Genomic DNA, 18,944 nt, shown 5'->3' on the forward strand with positions numbered 1-18,944 from the left:
CCACGTCACCAACCTATTATTCTATTTATCCTGTCACATTTACAACATTCGTTGAAATGTTTCTAAAATATCTACTTTTCGAGTATTTTGTGTTTAAATATTTAATATGGTAAACATCACGCGCGAAAAAAAAAACATGGTGACGTCACGTCAGGCAAAGCGCTTAGGCTAGCTTCCATCTTGTTAAGACACATAGAAATCGAGTTACTCGTTATTAATTCAATACACAAAGACGAAATTATGCTGTTTAAATAATAATGTTTAAACAAACAATTCTTTACATGTATTTGGTATTTTATTAATAGAAAAAAAGTATATTTTATTAATAGAAAATAGTAAATGCATGCGCATGCGCGGATAGCAACTGACGAATATTCGAGGCCACGTGGTCATCTAGCCTAATATCTTTTGGGATATTAGGTTACCTGGTTATCGGGCTGATTTAAAGGCATGTGGCAGGATAAATGTTTATATATGACATGGGCGAATATATCTTCGCAAGCGCAATTTTGTAGCCCCGCATTGTGTACATGATAACATCGAGTCATCTTGTTAGTGCATACACCTATATTGTAAGTAGACGCTTTTGTATGTTTCAAGAATGCTTTCAATGCGTAAAACTGCGAGTTAATTTCTCAAATGCCCTTTGAATTGTATAAATCAAGTAGTACCACATCGTTCAAAAACCTTTCCTTACACAAAGCACGACAGCACGTTTAGACATCTGCATATGAATATTAGAGATACTAGTATATAAAGACACTGCATCATTGTATTAACAAAAACTAAAGCTTATTATTTAGTTTCTTTGGAAAACGGATTACATGACAGAATAATATTTCATATCAGTTTGAATAGGGGTGGCTGACAAGGCACTGTACAAGTAATATTGTACACAATTTATGTTTTGAATATCGCCTAATCATTTCCAATACCAAATAGTCGCAATCAACCTAAACTTGTAAAACCTCCCAGCAAATGTACATTGAAGTTAAATATTCTTATAGGTTCGCAGAAAATGACGGTAATGTATTCCGTACGTACACGGCAATTTTTAACGACCAATCGCTTTATTGTTGGAGTTTGTATACCAGTCTCTTCATGATGATGAATTCAACGCGAAAATATGTGATTTGTAAATACTCCAAGAAGCGTTTTGATTGGGCAGTTATGAATTTCGGATTCGCTTTCCCGCCGTCATTTACTGCCGTTTAAAGCAAGGTTATCAATTCTAGAGGCTAAACCATACCAAATGGTATAATCTAAATTTATACCACCGTACTGCAAAAAAGCGTAACTCCGTTTACTGAAGTCTTCATTTCTATCGCCATTTGTTTCTTCAGTTTGTATTATCCTACTCAGTTTGGATTATCGACGTACAGGGGGTGCGTTTAACTAAGACCTCTTGAACAATATAACCCGAGTCGTATAGGGTGAGTTATTTGTCTGACGTTCCAACAACTTACTCGTTCCCACGTTATTTTTTTCACGAATTACTAAGTCGTGGAGACGAGTTGCTAAGTCTTGATAACGAGTAACCTAGTCGCGGAAACGACATAAATAAAATTAAAAATATTACATCAGGGTCATCGAACTTTTGCCTCTTATTCTTCGGCGATCGACGTTGAAAACCCAAGCGTTTTTTTAGGGCTAGCAATTGCAATCTCATGAAAATCAATCCAAGTCTGGTGCTCTATTCTCACCACTAACAGCGGCAACTTATGGAGCTAACATTTGGATTTAATTTGAATGAGATTGTCAGCCAGTGTTACTTATTGTTTTATTTTAATAGCTAACTTATATCGCCATCGATGATCAGGCGTACTGTATGGAATAATATACATTTTTATTAAGCCCGCCACTCTACCAACGGTCATATGCGACCCGACTTGGAAACTGTTATAAAGTCTTCTACCACTGTTGTTCAACTTACTGGTCAGATCGGTGGCCTTCTTAACTATTGACATGGTTAATCGGCTCGTCTAGGGCGGTTTTGTACACGCTGTATACATACCGTGACGTCATTACGTTTCTGTTATCTTTATACGGATGCGTAAGCACAAAGACCTATACAATACATTATGTGCGGATTTCCATCCGCATACACTATGATATAGTCCGCGGAAGAATACGATTATTTGTAACAAGCATACTTTCTGGCATTTCTTTGAAGTCTTGTTTTAAAGTGATAACGTTAACATTGTTTTTTTTCAAACACAAACAATTTTGTTTTCATACGTGTCTTTGCCACCAAAAGTGTGTTCTTGTGTTGGCTTGTAGTTTCTACTTTAACTTCTGAACTAGTTTGCAATCACATACTTTTAAGATAAACGTTAACGTTTGTGTATCCGTCAAATCAAGTGGACAAGTTCTTTAAAACTAATGCACTGAAAGATGTTTTTTTTCGACCAACTGTGTATATATACACAGTATGTTGATTTTTGCAAATGATTAGTGGATGCGTCTCATGCACGTGTTGGCGCAAAATGAAAACATTATAACAGTACAGGCGCAAAATGAAAATAGTATAACAGTATTGCATATCATGAAACTAGAATAAGCACACAAATAAGTTGAAAAGCGACACACGGGGGAAAATTTATTCATAAATAAAAAAGTCACAGGCTAACAGGAAGTCCGTGACGTCACACATCGACAGCGTATGTATACAATGGCATTTAACAAAAAGCACGTGTCTATTACAAGCCTCGTCCTTATTATTTTCCCCTGCCATAGGCGGATGGATATTATTTTGGCGTTGTCCGTCCGTCCGTCTTTCCGTCCGTCCTTCCGTCCGTCAGGCACTATTGTGTCCGGGGCCATATCTTGGAAGTGCTTTGGCGGATTTCATTGAAACTTGGTTTGAGTACATTTATGGATAAGAGGATGAGGAACGCCAAATGGTATTGTACAACATCTGTTAATTACGGAGTTATGTCCCTTTGTATCTTGAAAAAATGTTTTTTAATATAAGCTTAGAGCTTTATCTCCGTTAACACATGAGCTCGAGCCATGAAACTTACCATAGTTGTTCTCAAGCATCAGGGGGTGGGGGCTTCACATTCAACACCCATAATCCTAGGGGCTAAGGTCAAGGTCACACATTGAGGTCAATGGTAAACAATTTGGTGAATTATTCATTATTTAGTAACTCCTTTACTATGCATCAAGGGATTCTATAATAACTGTCCACAGTTGTTCTCCATTATCTAGCTGAGTGTCAAATATAAGATCCAGGTTGCTAGGGTTATGGTCAAAGTCACACACAAAGGTCAAAATCACACATTTTGGTTAAATATGCCTTATTTGTTAAGGATACTATCATACTAAAATGGATTCTCAAAATGTCCTGAAGTAGTTGTTCTCAATTATCAGGCAGTGCAACCCTATGTGTTTTTGACCAAAGTCAAGGTCACACATCAAAGGTCTCACATTTGTAGAAATATCTATTATTTAGCCATTATTTTACTATGCAGCAGTGGATTATGTAATTACATCCCATAATTCTTCTCCTTCTTCTTCCTTGCTTTGTGTCATATGTAAGATTCATGTCTAGGATTAAAGCAGGTATATACGATCTTGTCAAATATTTATTAATTAATATAAAATGTGTAAAAAAACTTAGTATACATATATTTCAATATAAACTTTAATAAAAGTTAAGAAGAACATGTGTCGAAAAATGCGAAATTAGCCATATATTTAATTCTGGAATCGAAAAAGGCTGTACAGCCGAATTCGCCAGCATGTATATAATGCATGTACGATGTGAATCTAAATTTAGTTTAACGGTTCATTCCTGCAGCGATATCGATTCCTACGACTTACGAACACTCACTAAAAAGACGAATGCATCGGTTATTGTAGGAAAATATGTACGAATTATCTTCGTCACAATCGGCTCGGGGCGCTAATTTGTATTTGCTGCATTTTATGAAATTCGTCTTAAATGTATCATTTTTCTTGCATATTGTGTGTTATGATAACATATTTGTATCAATACATTACAATTTAACACATATAAAAATCGTATATACCCGCTTTAAGTTCAAGGTTCATGTCTAGGCTTAAGGTCAACGTCACACAATAATTACACTTCATGTAAGGTCATACGATTCACATTAAGGGTCAAGGTTACACAAATGCTTCATGTAATGTCGTACGCTAAACCCCTTAACTGACCAGCATTTTTTTCCAGAATGATGTTAACATCTTTGTACATAGAAATAACAGGTTAGAGATTTTGCGCTCCAACAATGGAGAGCATATAGTCACTAATTAAAACTTCACTCAATATCAAACCGTTACAGAGCGTAAAAGCTGTAACTGACAAAATCGTGACCTAGCGTAAAGTACGTCACGACGTTGCAATACGCATCACAACGTATATATAAGCCAGCGATATAAAAACATCATTTACAGTAATTGTTAAATTTGTTTCCGGGTGTAGCTTAAATTCGTAGTCACCATCGATTATACTTACGTCGTCCCGGGGGTGTGGGGGTACTGATTCGTGTACACACGTTAGTGTTTATCTATTCCAATGTGTAACCATAATGCCGCCACCGGACGAAAAACGTCGTATCGCGACGTATAGACTCGCATCAAACTGAACAATCCAAGTCTTGACGTCATACACAGTTCCCGATTAACTACGAGTGAACTTTCGGTGCGTTCGTGATGGGTCGTTCGATAGAGGGGACACGGTATTATAGTGACAGTCAAGCTCGAGTCAGTAGTTTGATGGTTATTTCATCAAAATAGCGTGATCGCGTACAAAACCCTTTAGTATATAAGTCTTTATCAGACATACGAGGATATTATTACGTTATCTTTCACGATCATTCTTAAGCAAAATATTTACAGTTCTTGCAAAAGTATGGATTAACATGTGTTTACTTAAGTAATGCTGAGGAATATTGATGTATATAAATCATTACCACGAAGCTTAGCGGGTTGAACCTCAGCTAAAAACGTGGTGTTCAAGTCGAGCATCTAAGCTTTAATTAAGCCCGTGCGTCCATGCGCCCGTGTCTTCATTAGCAACATTTAATCTCTCGAACTATTTAATTATTAAACATTACCATAAATGAGCAGTGAGAAATCCTATGTTAATGGTATTCGGTCTTTATGATCTGTTGTACATGTATATTATTTACTTCAGATTCAGGAGTATACAATTTGTTGTCTAAAATATACAACTTACGTTCATCAGTACGAAGGCATAACAAAAGTTGTTAACCCGACCGAACCTATTTTGTTTGCTTTGTCCACTCTTTTCGTTTTAGTTATGATAGTTGTGAGGAAACAGTAATACTGAACATTTACCATGGTCTAATATAGCCATTATATGCATCTTTTGACGATTTTAAAACCTAAAAATTATAAAGCGTTGCAACGCGAAACGATTGAATAATTTGGAGAGTTCTGTTTTTGTCGTTAAATTTTGTGAAACTACGAAGATTGCTTATATAAGGTATAAAATACGTTTAGTATGTGTACTCGGCGGAATAGCTCAGTAGGCTTAAGCGTTTTTACTTCAGGACTCTGGCAGGACTCCAGGGGTCACTGGTTCGAAACCTGCTCCGGGCAATGATCTTTTCCTTTTTTTAATTTTATTCTTGATTTTTTACTGGAGCTTTTACGATCCAATGTTTACAATTATCAATATAAAGCATTTAATGAATAAGTTAAAAAAATGCCAAAATCTGTGAAAAGGCCCCTTTAAGTAACTATTATAAACAAAGACAAAATATTGAATAGGCGCGTGAAAGATTTATGTCATTGAACTTCCTCAATAAAGTTTGGAAAAAAGATGTTTCATGAAGAAAGGTAAATAATGCTTTATAATAAGAAAAAAATTCAGTTCGATCTACCTACCCTATTGTTGGCGATGCTTGTGGAAAAAAAGAACACATTTGTTTTACCTTATCCAATATAACAACAACGGAGTTCTCTTTGTAACCAAAAAACACTAATAGTAACATTATAATACAATTTACGTAGACAGTTCGCCATGCATGTTTACTATGCATGTGGATTGGTCATGTATTCATAATTTTACATCATTTTCAGTAAACTAATATTTGTATTTCTGTCTATCAGAAAACAATTCAGGACTGTCAAAAATACTAATAAAATATAAATTCCGCGCTTTTATTTAGATTTATTATGTGACGGGGGTCGTTGCGAAATATAGATGATCATGATGTGATGATCATGATTATGATGATCATGATTATGATGATCATGGTGATGATGATCATGGTGATGATGATCATGATGATCATAATGATGATGATGATGATGATCATGAGGATCATGATGATGATTATTGATGATGATTTGGAAAATACGGGTAGTTTTAATAGAGCGTTAAAATACCCTCTCAGTTGCAATAATTTTTCTCTCAAAGGGTGCCGATTTGAATTATTATTATTAAATGTTATTAGTTTGTTACTATTATTTCAGTGAAGACCAGTCCCATGAGCTTATCATCCCAACCAAGGCCAGTCACCCTGGAGCTGCTCGTATCCGTGGATCTACAGAAGACTGGAGATGATGAGGAGAAGCCTCTCCTCAGTGGACTGGACTTCCTGCCGGACGGGAGACTGGTAGCCGTGGATAACAAGAACAAGAAATGTATCATACTGAATGAGCAACTGCAGAGACTTGGAACACCGTACAAGTTCAAGGATTACCCAATGTGCGTAGTATGTGTGTCTCATGATACACTGTGTGTAACGAGTGGTAGTGGTAAAGTAGTATGTCTCCTGTCTGTGAGTACAGACAATACCATCACACTGACCAGGAATATCAATACATCATCACAATTTGACTCTATATGCTTCATGTCTCCATCTAACATGGTTGTGAGTACGTACGGTGGTCCCCGTCCTGCTAGAATGATATCAGTGGACGGGGTAGAGTCAGATTTTGATCACTCCCTGACGTTTCCTATGAAGACGTACAAACTAGGTGAGAGTAAATGCACGTATGTCCAGTCTAAGAACACGTTAGTACTGACTGACAGGTACGCTCACACAGTGTACGTGTACGACACCGTGAATGGCACATCTAGAGCAGTCACTAATGAGAACATACAGGAGCCTCGTGGTGCCTGTGTAGGGCCTGGTGACACGGTGCTGGTGTGCAGTAAGAATAAGAACTCCATCGTGCACCTGAGTGTTGATGGAAACATTATCGGTACCTACCCAGTGGATATGTGGAGCCCGTACAGCATAGGTTTGTCTAAGAACGGCACTAGGTTGGCGGTTTCTAACAGTGCTAATGGCGCCTTGAAACTTCAGTTGTATAAGATATCACCGGCAATGCGTTAGGTGACTAGTAAGACGTGATCCATGTGATCATGCAATGATCTACCATCATATATATTATAAATGCTCGGGTATGGTGATGTTTAAATCAATACGGTATACGTTTTGATTGATGAAAACTAAATAGTGTTGTTATTCATTTTGATTGCACCAGAATTAAAAACTGCCTATGTATTGTGAATTTAACGTTATTTAATATTAGTTTTAAAACACTTAAAATAATGTCTTTTTTTACAAAATATGTCCATAACTTTAAATATACCGCGGATGTAATACTATTTTAATTCCCATTAAATGCAACGTACCTGATGTGTTTTAAGATATACATTATACGGTATACTCATGATCACGTTGAAATGTTACATATAGTTTTGGTGTGTCACCATGCTCTTTAATAAGGCGCGGTTGATGTTCGTCAATATATAAAAAAAAGTCGGCCTATCATTTATACATAGTTTGTATACTTTTATTAAGTAGCGGGAAAAAACAAAATAATATTTGTCGTCGGAAATGCAATAACCGTTGCATGTTGGGCATTGTACTGTATATTGTAATTGTCTACATTAGCGGATAAAATAAATTACAACAAACGTATAAACAAAACCTATAGTACTGAACAGAACAATGTAGGGGTTTTTCTAGCCATTTTAGGAAAAGAGTCTGGTCAAATTGGAATTTTTGTAATCAATTAAATTTGCAAATTTGAGGAGTTTTATCCTAAAAATGGACCATTTTGGAAATTTTTTTATCATTTTATCAACAAATATTTACACGTCAGGACTAAATCATATAGTTATATAGTTTGTTATATGTTTATGAAATAACATTGTATTGAAATATAATAATTATTAGACTCTTCTTTCTAAAAAAATAATATTTTTGGAAATTGTGGAAAACAACAATTTTGGTTTGGAATCGGGTCAGTTTGCTTTGATATCCGACTTTTTTTTATATAAAAGAAAAAACCCTGCTATGCAAATGTTTTCTTACCGTCACAATCAAATGTAAGTAATTTAAAATAATGTTTTTTAGCCTTCACAAGTTCTATACATCAGTGATTTTTTCGCTTTATATTTTACAGCCCGTGCCTTTTCAATTGGGAAAAAGCGGGATAGAGAATGAAATTCGGAAAAAATCTAAACATTATTAATATGATTATTAATTACAGTTTACCAATTGATTATAAGAACATATTTGACTGTTTTCTAAATTTATTTTATGAAGTGATAGGGAATTAAATTGCGGTATAATAAACTCAATAATTGGTTTATTGGAAAAGTTTGGCATATTTTGGGGAAATTAAGTTCAGATTTTGGGGGGGGGGGGGGAAATGTTACTTGCCATTGGGAAACAGACCTTTGTACTTTTTGCAATTGGGAAAGTGGCTGTTATTTTGGACCAAAAAATCACTGTACATTTTTAAAAAGCCGGGAAAGAATGTAATTTTCAGTGTGTCTCGTCTGCCTGCAAATAACCTTATGTACTTTTTTCATTCAAATGTAAATTACACTATGAAAACTATTAATTTCGGCTTTTTTTCAAAATCATTAAGCAAAGTGATGATCTCAAATAAATAGTAGCAAATTTTATTAATCTTAGCCTTGTTATTAAAAACAAAAGCAATACTTGCCGGTTGTAATATAATTCTTTTTTCGTGAATTGTTGGGCCGAATACATAAAAGTCATTACCATAGCACCTCTTAACACGAGAAAAGTTCTAAAGATCAATGCATTTTTAATCAGCCGAATATTTCAATATTATTTGATGAACTGATTGTAAATACATGTGTCTAAATGGTAAATTAGACACATATAATTAATATCATCTTTGTTTCAATTAATCTATGTAGGAGTTATGCAGAGGGATCTATGCGATTATTGCAATTTATGTTTAATTTTGATAGGAATGTAAATGTTTTATATTTCAAAGCCATACATAAAATATGGTATATTTATTGTAAATATTTTAATTATTGTTCTGAATTCAACCCTTCTTTTTATGTTTAAGCTTCAAAATGAAATCGAAATCAAATAGTTTATTCACGGATCTCTATCATTCATGAAGCGTTTTTTTTCCAATTAAAAACATATTCATTTTGTTACTTTTCAAAAATGCTTTTGAAACAAATATGGTCAAATGCACCAATAAAAACTTCAAAACATGCCAGATACATATGTTGCTATAAACAAAACATGTTATACAACTGTTTAAACATAAACTATTAAAATGTTATTGGTTTCACCATTGAATACTCCACAATAAACAATCTGAACTCCTGATTTTAAAACATTTATCTGATGATCAGGTTAGGCCTGTTTTAACCTTATTAATTACTTGACACTGATGAATTGTACTTTAGCAACTCATATTGGAAAAAACAACATGTTTTTACGGGTAACCGTCACATACCGGGAAGGAAATACCCGCCTTTACTTTTCGCAATTCATTTTTGTAATGTAAAGAACAACTGTTAAAAAAATTAAACGAATACCGATTTTTCTCACTGTTTCAAACTGCCAATATGACTAAACGTGATGCTTTTGTACGTGAGAAATCAAAATAGTGACACCTTTAAGCAGGAATGGTCTGATATTCTTGTCTAGAAATCAATATAATGTAAATAAAACGTATGTTGAATATGAATACTACTTAGATTTATTGCCCTCTTTATTATTGCCTTACTGATTCTTCGTGTGTACTTGTAAAATTAGGAGCTTCTGCCCACCCCTTGAGAATTAAGACCGGAAGAAATTCGCGCAATAAAAACCCTCGTGAAGAACGTTATTGCCTTTACTGTAATGCACGGGATAAATAGAATGCAATTCATTCTGCCGTTTTCTACGGGGAAAATACATTAACAGTATTTATTTAATAAATCCACCTGTTGTTACGTTCCATAGGCTTGTGTATTGGTAGGAATGACCTCAACATATAAATGTTAAATTATTAATCTATGTAAATATGTAAAGCACAACTAAACTTCACAAAACTTTCTAGAAAATACCACTTGATGCCAATTAATAGTTCTCTGTATTTTTATTTGAAATAAGTATGTGTATGTACCGTTAGTTTCTTGATATTTTGTGAAATATTGGATTTAAAGTTTTTGTTTAACAAAAGTATATACAAGTTTATCCTTACTGTCTGTAAAATCAGTACGTTTCTTCTTATCCAACCCGTTGTTGATTTCTGTTTTATTTTGCTTCGAAATTGCATTGAGTTTGCACTATATACGTATATATATATTCTGTTATAATTATGTTAAAGTTATATTATATTGACATGGAATGTTACTTTATTTACAACGGTATACATTAAAGACAGTAAATATATGTATAAGTCCTCATGGAACCTTTTCACGTTTTGGTAAATTAACGAAATTGAAATAAAAAATGTTTAAGATTTGCAAATATTCGTTGTAATTGCGATATTTGCGAGGAAACAGTAATACTGAACATTTTCCATTCTCTAAAATATCCATATAAGCATCTTCCGACGATTTAAAAACCAGAAAATTATAAAGCGTTTCAAACTCGAAACGATTGAATAATTTTGAGAGTTCTGTTGTTGTCGCTGTATTCTAGTACATTACGAGCACTACTTATATAAAGTCCAAAATACACCACAAACTATATGGGCACGAATGGCCGAATGATTTGAGTGCGATTTAGGATGTCTTTTTTTCTTTCTTTAATTTAATTCTTGTTTTTTACTTGAGCTATTTAGCTCCAATGTTTAAATTTACCAATATTAACCATGTAATGACAAACGTCAATACAAACCAATGTATGTGAAAAGGTCCCTTTAATAAACTGTTATGTTCTGTTTTGTGACTTTGTTTTTTTATTTCACAAAACATCATACATATAATCACTAATCTGGTGTTAAAACATGTGTGATATATATGTTAAACACTAAGTACTATTTAGACTTGCGTGTTAGCTTCCTTAAAATAAATTGCATAGCATTTTTATCAATACACGTACTTACTACAACTTCGACTTAATATAAACTATAATCGATTGTATTATATCATTTTATATTAACATAATCCATGTATAATAAAGTTTTTCAAACATGTTATAATAAGTTTTGTTATTTAGAGTTACACTTAATGTGTTTTACGCGATCAACAGTCGCGTACTTAAAATGAATTCCCAATAATCCCATTTGTAATATTGAGGTTAGTTCTCGTTGTAGCCAATCTTTAAGGGAAGTAACCATATACGGTAAGTATTGTATTGTAAACTGGGGTTATGGTCATCTTATAATAAGGTAAATTATTATACGAATAATGCATTAACTTATTGTGCGATGTTGTCTTTTTGAGATAATTCCATATTATTTGATAAATGCCATCAGGGGTTGTTATTATGAAAACTTGCCTGCCAAAATTACACCGACACATGGTCTTATTATAGCTGGACCCTTTTCACATCCCCGATAACGAGTACTGTACGACTTGCCTCCCTTGATAAAACGAATCCTGAACAAGGCTAACGACGTGGAAGCTGAATAAAACTATTTAAAGGCATTATCGTGTTCCGCAGAAAAGTATTAAATCACATCATAAAATCGTGTTCAATTTGTCGTCGGACGTATCACGGTTGAAGTTACACAATTTTGTGTATTTGAATATGTATCGAATTTTTAGGTTATAATACAAAAATATATTCAACATAACTTCTTTCATAACGTTACTGCGATTGGCGTCATCATTTTGTTATTTAAAATCAAAGTACAGACAGTACTGGTGTGACGATGCTTTTGAGAGGATGGATATCAAAGCATCAAGTTAAGTTTATCTACATCACCACAATCACCACAATTGTGTATGTTGGTACGAAACAAAAATTTGGTACACAAATTTTGCGAAAAAAATTTGGGTATGAAAACAAATTTGGGCACGAAAAAATATTTGGGAACAAAAAAATTGGGACCGAAACAAATTTGGGTACGAACAAAAAATTGGGTATGAAAAAAAATTGGGTACGAAAAAAAAATTAGGTACGAAAGAAAATTGGGTACGAAAAATTTTAGGTACGGAAAAAAAATTGGGGGAAAGTAGTACCGAATATGGAGTTGCTATCTTCAATATTTCAAAATTTGACCTTGACCTTGAAGGATGACCTTGACCTTTCAACAATCAATATGTGCAGCTCTATGAGATACGCATGCACGCCAATATTGAAAAAGTTATGGCCAATGTTAAAGTTTTCGGACAGACAGACAGACGCTTTATATTTGACATTTGACCTTGAAGGATGACCTTCACCTTCACAAGTTATGGCCATTAAAGTTTTCGGACGGACGGACAGACTGACACACTGACTGACTGACCGACAGTTCAACTGATATAGGCCACCCTACCGGGGGCATAAAAAGCAATGGCGATATTTTTCTCAGCCACATAATTGTTAATAGCTTGCTATCACAAAATGAAAGTGAAAGTAGAACTGTCAAAAATGACAACCTGTCAACGTGTTGTTTTTGCTGGCACGAGAGGGCGATTACACTCAATGTGTTCACGTTTTGACCATAGGCTTTGTCAATGACCTTTATAGTATGGGTAGCTTTGATATTATTTATTGCTATCATGTAAATGCATGATTGTGTATATGTTTACAATACACAAAGCATAAATAATGATATAAATATACTGATTGAGCTTATAATAATCTGAGATCTATAGTCAGGTCAATTAAGGACTTAAAATACAATTTTGTGTCCTGATTTCATGAAGAAATGACCATGCATGTCCTAGATTTCAAATTCAAGGCCCTGGTGTGACACATTGGTAGCATTACCGTTAAACTGTTACCAGGCTTATGAAATTAGTTTTTATTGAACTATCTAAGGAAATCTAAATCAGGCGCTGATTTTTCTTGTTTTAATACAGTCATAAATCAGTTGTGGCCTCTGAAAATGACCAATTTTTGCTTACTTGTCACACCCTTAAAACTTTCCACACGTCTATAATAGCAAATCTGGATTTAGGTGATCTTCAATGGTACATTTAGCTCTGTTACAAGAGTGCTGGTAAAGTTCAGTCACATATTTAAATCTAGGCCATGTCAAAATCAAAGTGTCAAAGACAAATGAAAGATGCGTTCATTAATTGTCGTCCAGTTGTTTACTACTGCTGTAAGTTTTTATATAATATGACTGATGAACATCATGTGAGAGAAAATTCACATTATCATTGTATATCAGGTTTAGCAGCCTTTTAGATAACAAAGTATGCTAGTTTTCAATGTCGCTTCTGTGGATCAAACCCGTAGGGCTTTTAGGAAGATTCTGAAATTTTCGATCCCTCGAGAGCAACCAAACCAAAAATTAAGTCAAATATTGCCGACTCGGTTTTTTGAGTCGGTTCATGCGGGATATTGGAGCTTGATTGGTCATTGTCGGCTCTGATACTACTTACGTGTACCCCGGGTACTCTTAAGTATACTTACACGTACCCCAGGTACGGTAAATAAACGTAATTGTACTCGGTCCATATTAGACTGTACCCGAGTTGTATTCGCGCCCAAAATCCGATGTCGTAAAACGCGCAACCGATTATCTTAAACACACTTCTCTTCAAAAAACACTGCATCAACATGCTTTTTGAGTATGTGTTCCGATAATATAGAGGCCATTCTACAGAAAATTGACATAAATGTGTATATATAATTATTACAAAAAAAAGTCAACAACGACTGATTTAGGGTTAAATTTCCCGGGTACATTTTAGTATATTTACCGTACCCGGGATACATGTAAGTATACTTAAGAGTACCCGGGGTATATGTACGTAGTATCCGAGCCGACAATGAACAATCGAGCGATACTTGAAGGTGCAACATCTCTCACGCCCCCTAGCATCGCCTTTAGCAGTATTCAATTCTCAACAGGAAAGTGCTGGAGTCATTGTTCCCGAGGGACAAGAAAAACAATTGATTAATGTTCGAAATAAATAATTTGATTAATGACAATTCTATTATTTGAGCCAGGTCACAGGAAAAGCGCAGTCAAATCAGTATCCAATTAAATTATTTGTTATTGTCAGAAAAACGCTTTTAAGCAAACAGCTTTCAAGCGACTGCAGGCTGATATAGATCCAAACTGGCCACAGTCGCCTTAGTGTCTCTTTTACTGTGACACAGTTCATTTAACTTTAAAATGATAAAAGTACTAACACTAAGAAAGAGTACAAACCAGTAAAGAGTTTGAAATCAATGTTGAATTTCAGGACAGCTTGGTGATCTGCAAATCCCCGATGAAATGTTGATATCGGGTATCATAGTCATTCAATAAGCCGCAAAATGCTCGAATACAATTTATAAAGCACAATGTGACTTATATTGATAACTAAAAATACCAGTATGCCAGTTTTGCCGTGTCAAGTAGTCAATATAAATTGCCGCCTTAGAGTCTTTTGATGATTTTTGCTTTGGTAGACTCTTGGCTCTGAACGCGAATTATTTCAGCTACCGTGTCAAGCTGTTACGATCCAGAAAGTCCTTCATTCACATCGAGTATATATCCTTCGAATTCCAACTATTGTTGTCATAAGCGGAGATTTAGTGAATAAATAATTTATATATCCTAAATGACAGCTTCTAAATAGCGAAACAAGCCAATTTATGCAGTAAGAATGTTTTGAATCGAGACTCTCATGGGGCGGCCATTGTTGAATGTTGAAACACGAACGACAACTCTGCTAGGAGAATGTTATCAATGCCGAGCAATCTCCTACGCAGTGGCGAATGCAAAAGGGAAGTAACTGAAAAATCGACTTATCTCAATCGGACTGGCTCGGTATTTTACATAGGTCGCCATTGTGAATTTTTTTTATGGTTATGATACCTTGGACGATGCTGTTCCAGCATCGTCAAAAAGAAACACATTAGATTATAACTGTAGCATCGTTAAAGTAAATTGATCGTGTCTTAATTCGTTCACGTTTTAATAATGTATGAACAAAAGCAATGCTAATGAAACTTAGGTACGCACGGATTGGGTAAGTGTTTTCAATAAATATAACTTTTATGCTATTGATTGAATTATATATCGAATTGTACGTGCTTCAAAAACATATAAAATATGTGTTTTACCACAGATTCGAATAAGTGATATGGAGAATAATAGGTTAGTGTTGATTATAGATCAGGTTAATCATGCGAGGCTTAGAAAACAAAAGCACGAGCCTTGGCGAGTGCTTTTTCGTTTACGTGCCGAGCATGATAAACCTGATCTATAATCAACGCTAACCTATTATTCTATTTATCCTACTTTTTATTCATTAAACCTTTTTATTTAAACAAAATTAGTTTTCTTGAGTGTTTGTCGTACTTTGATAATGACTGTAGTGTAACCAAGTCAGTGTATTACTCCGCGTTCCAAAAATAACCGCTGATCAAATAATCATTTTTTTAATCAGAATATCGAGATCTGTGACAAAGAGTCGTGCGTTATTAATTACAATTTTATTCATATTGAATTGCTAATCTAAAAGTTGTGTAACATCAATATAACATTTAGTTGTTGTATACAAGGAACTACATTTGTTTACAACGTAGCCTAACACCGCACACAATTCACTTTCGATATCTTACTATCAACTCGATCACGAGGTGCAAAATATTTGCTTCTTTGTTATAATATGTGGTTATTTCGTGAAAAAATAACAATGATAACTTGGATTTAAGCTAATTATATGTTTTAAAATTTTGAATGTGGAAAGTGGCACCAAAGGCAAAGAATTGTGAGGTGAAGTTGTTCGAACGAGAGAAAGACATTCGCTGGTGAAGTGACTGGGTGGAGCGAACAACAAAATCAATTTGTTCAACGGTAGACAGTGGTTGTCAAGGCTGTATTTTGGCCATAGTTTCAGTGCATGAAGGTGAAAAAAAGGAAGCTGTTGGGTTGTTACATTTACTGGACTGATCAAGAATGTTGGAACACTGGTTCTGCTGTTCAACATATATGGTGGAATATGGACTGGACATTTTTGTGCCCTGTTATGGCCATGATTTCAGTGGGTGGAATTTTCGCATTTCGAAGTTTTTGGACCAGGAATTTGCGAACTGAGTGGTTCATTATTCATGTGTGCTCGAGAAAGCCGGCGTCTTTTGCCATGGCCTTCAGCATCTGACCTAGCTTTTTGACACTACGGTCAAAGGGGAGCAACTTGAACTGACTCCTATTTGCAACATAGTGTCAAATTTACCTCATACTAGAAGTTTAATGACAATACATGACAACAAACACGTTTTTTTACTACTTTTATTTGTTTAAAGGTCATTAAAATTGACAAACATTTGAGATTGTTTTTATAATTGATGCACAGGTGACGAGGTGCGTGGGAAAAAAGTAGTCCCGGTTTGGCAGTTGATGACGTCATTTCGTGCCGTTGATTATAGCCATGCCGTTGATTATAGCCGAAATTTAATAAACACGGCTTTAATCAACCGAATTCGCTGTAAAAGTGGGATAAAATAATTATCTCGCGTTAAATCCGTACTCCCGGGCATATTCATCAGTTAACTAGTGTTGTGCAGTACAACTGTATCCCTGAATGATTTGAATGACGAATACTTCTACAACCATTAAATATAATGTTTTGCATTGTTTTGCAAAATATATCTTGACATAAAATGTGTTCCATGCTGTGTTTTTATTTTGTTACATATGAACAAAAGGTTTGACAAATTATGTTTATGAATATTTTGTTATGTTCCAATATAAATAACTGAATGATATTAAATAGATATTTAACTGGGCCTTAACCATTTTGTTGTTACTCAACCATAGTTACACTCACTAAGTTAGTGTTACCAGAAAAAAGCGTCAAACGCATTCAACAACAACCACCAGTTATCTTTGCTACATAAGAATATTGAAAGGTTTAAAAATAACTTTTCATTGTTAAATTTACACAAATAATTCCAAAAACATCACTTGAGTCAATTATTTGATGACACAAATCCCCCAAAACCCCACCCTGTTCCTCATCGAAAATAATAGTGGAAAGTGTCGTTTTATTTAGTGACGCGTCTTTGTGTAAACACTAGAGACATGTCTATTAGTATTACAATATTTCAAATATCCTTACTATTCATTACGTTATTTTATCATCAAGAGCAATATTATATTTTTATTGTCTGTTAAAGCAACGTTTTATTCACCTTTAACTTTACTTAAATGGTATTAACAATTAAACATATGCTATGAAGTCAGTTTAATAACTAACGAGACAGAGGCCCGTGGATTACTGCGCAAATTGGTTGATTACGTCACTGCCACGTGGCATCTTCAGATTATGACCCGGCTGTACATAAAATGACCATAAAGTGGTCACGTGTTCATACTAGATTATGATTTAATAATGTATTATACATGATCTGACAGCAATACGTTATGATGGCATAACTCCGTCTATGACATGCATCAAGAGAGCATATGTTCGTCTCCCCTGGGTAAATTGTATATATATATATCTAATGATGTTTGTAAAATATGTTATTCCCCCGTGCGGCATTCGTGCATATATTTATCAAACATAAGCTGATATGCCGTTCTCGCGTTAGCGAATTGCGTTTTTCTTCTAAGAGCTCCGTCTACGATTCCTCAAATACAGGCGTTGTTACAAGCATACATCAAATGCACGTGTTTGAATAAGACTATTCTCATACAATAGCTAGTGAGTCTCACTAAATAATAAATAACAAAGCATTCATGTGTTTGTGTTGACGTTGGTCGGCGTGGTGGTCTGCATTAATTACTAAACGAAGACTGACTGAATACCGGGCTGAATAGATGACTAAATGATTTTTTAAATCAGTGAAATTAGAATGACCGTCGTTTGGATGCCCAGATATCAATTCACTATAACGCCCCCCCTCCCCCACCCTTATTCCGACTTGTGCGGGGGACCCCTCCTCCATCCAGGACATGTACTAAAGGATCCGTCCCTATGTGCAATATACCTGTAAAAATGTATTTCGGTTCATTATTTAAGCTCACATTTTGTATCACTTCGCCACCAATTCGTATAATCGTTTATTGAACTCGTCCACAGTAATTTGTAGCATTTACTTCTACAATGAACTACCGTATTTCTGTTGAGTACGTATAATGCTGATACAACAGTATCGAAATAAGAAAAAAGAAAAGATAAGAAGAGGTTGTCAGGGAAGTACGTCCAAAAGAAGAAATAAAGATTCAGTCAATAAAGTTAAGATGCATCGTTATGTTCTGTCGTCTTTTAAACATTTTACTTAACATTAGCATTTCAGACAATATCACTTTCACTCAGGGGTTTTCAAATATAAATTGGCACTTTAGTCATTTGAATTTAACGCAAAATTGTTAGTGATCAAATTGTATATACATGTACATGCATGTTAAAACAAAATCTATAGTCACTACACACTCTTATGTTAAATAATACTAAATTAAATAATAACGCACACATTAAACGGCTTTTATAAGTTCGCTGTAGCAACATTAACTCATTTTATGACATACATTTCGCTCTTGTATTTATCAGAGGTCTAAAAATACACGTTTATTTGTATTTATTGATAGATACATGTCTATGTGGTATGCCAGTTTAT

General features: G+C 34.6%; 1 protein-coding gene across 2 annotated transcripts in view; it reads left to right on the forward strand.

Moving 5' to 3' along the window:
- The window catches only part of LOC127833776 (uncharacterized), a 30,835-nt gene extending 19,414 nt beyond the window's left edge, over window positions 1-11,421 (forward strand). For both annotated transcript variants that reach the window (XM_052359227.1, XM_052359228.1), the window contains exon 3: window positions 6,472-11,421. In XM_052359227.1, coding sequence (XP_052215187.1) covers window positions 6,472-7,340 — 869 coding nt within the window. In that variant the 3' untranslated portion in view covers window positions 7,341-11,421. The remainder of the gene's footprint in view (window positions 1-6,471) is intronic.
- Window positions 11,422-18,944: the final 7,523 nt, after the last annotated feature.

The sequence above is a fragment of the Dreissena polymorpha genome, chromosome 6 (assembly GCF_020536995.1).
Source record: "Dreissena polymorpha isolate Duluth1 chromosome 6, UMN_Dpol_1.0, whole genome shotgun sequence".
Lineage (NCBI taxonomy): Eukaryota > Metazoa > Mollusca > Bivalvia > Myida > Dreissenidae > Dreissena > Dreissena polymorpha.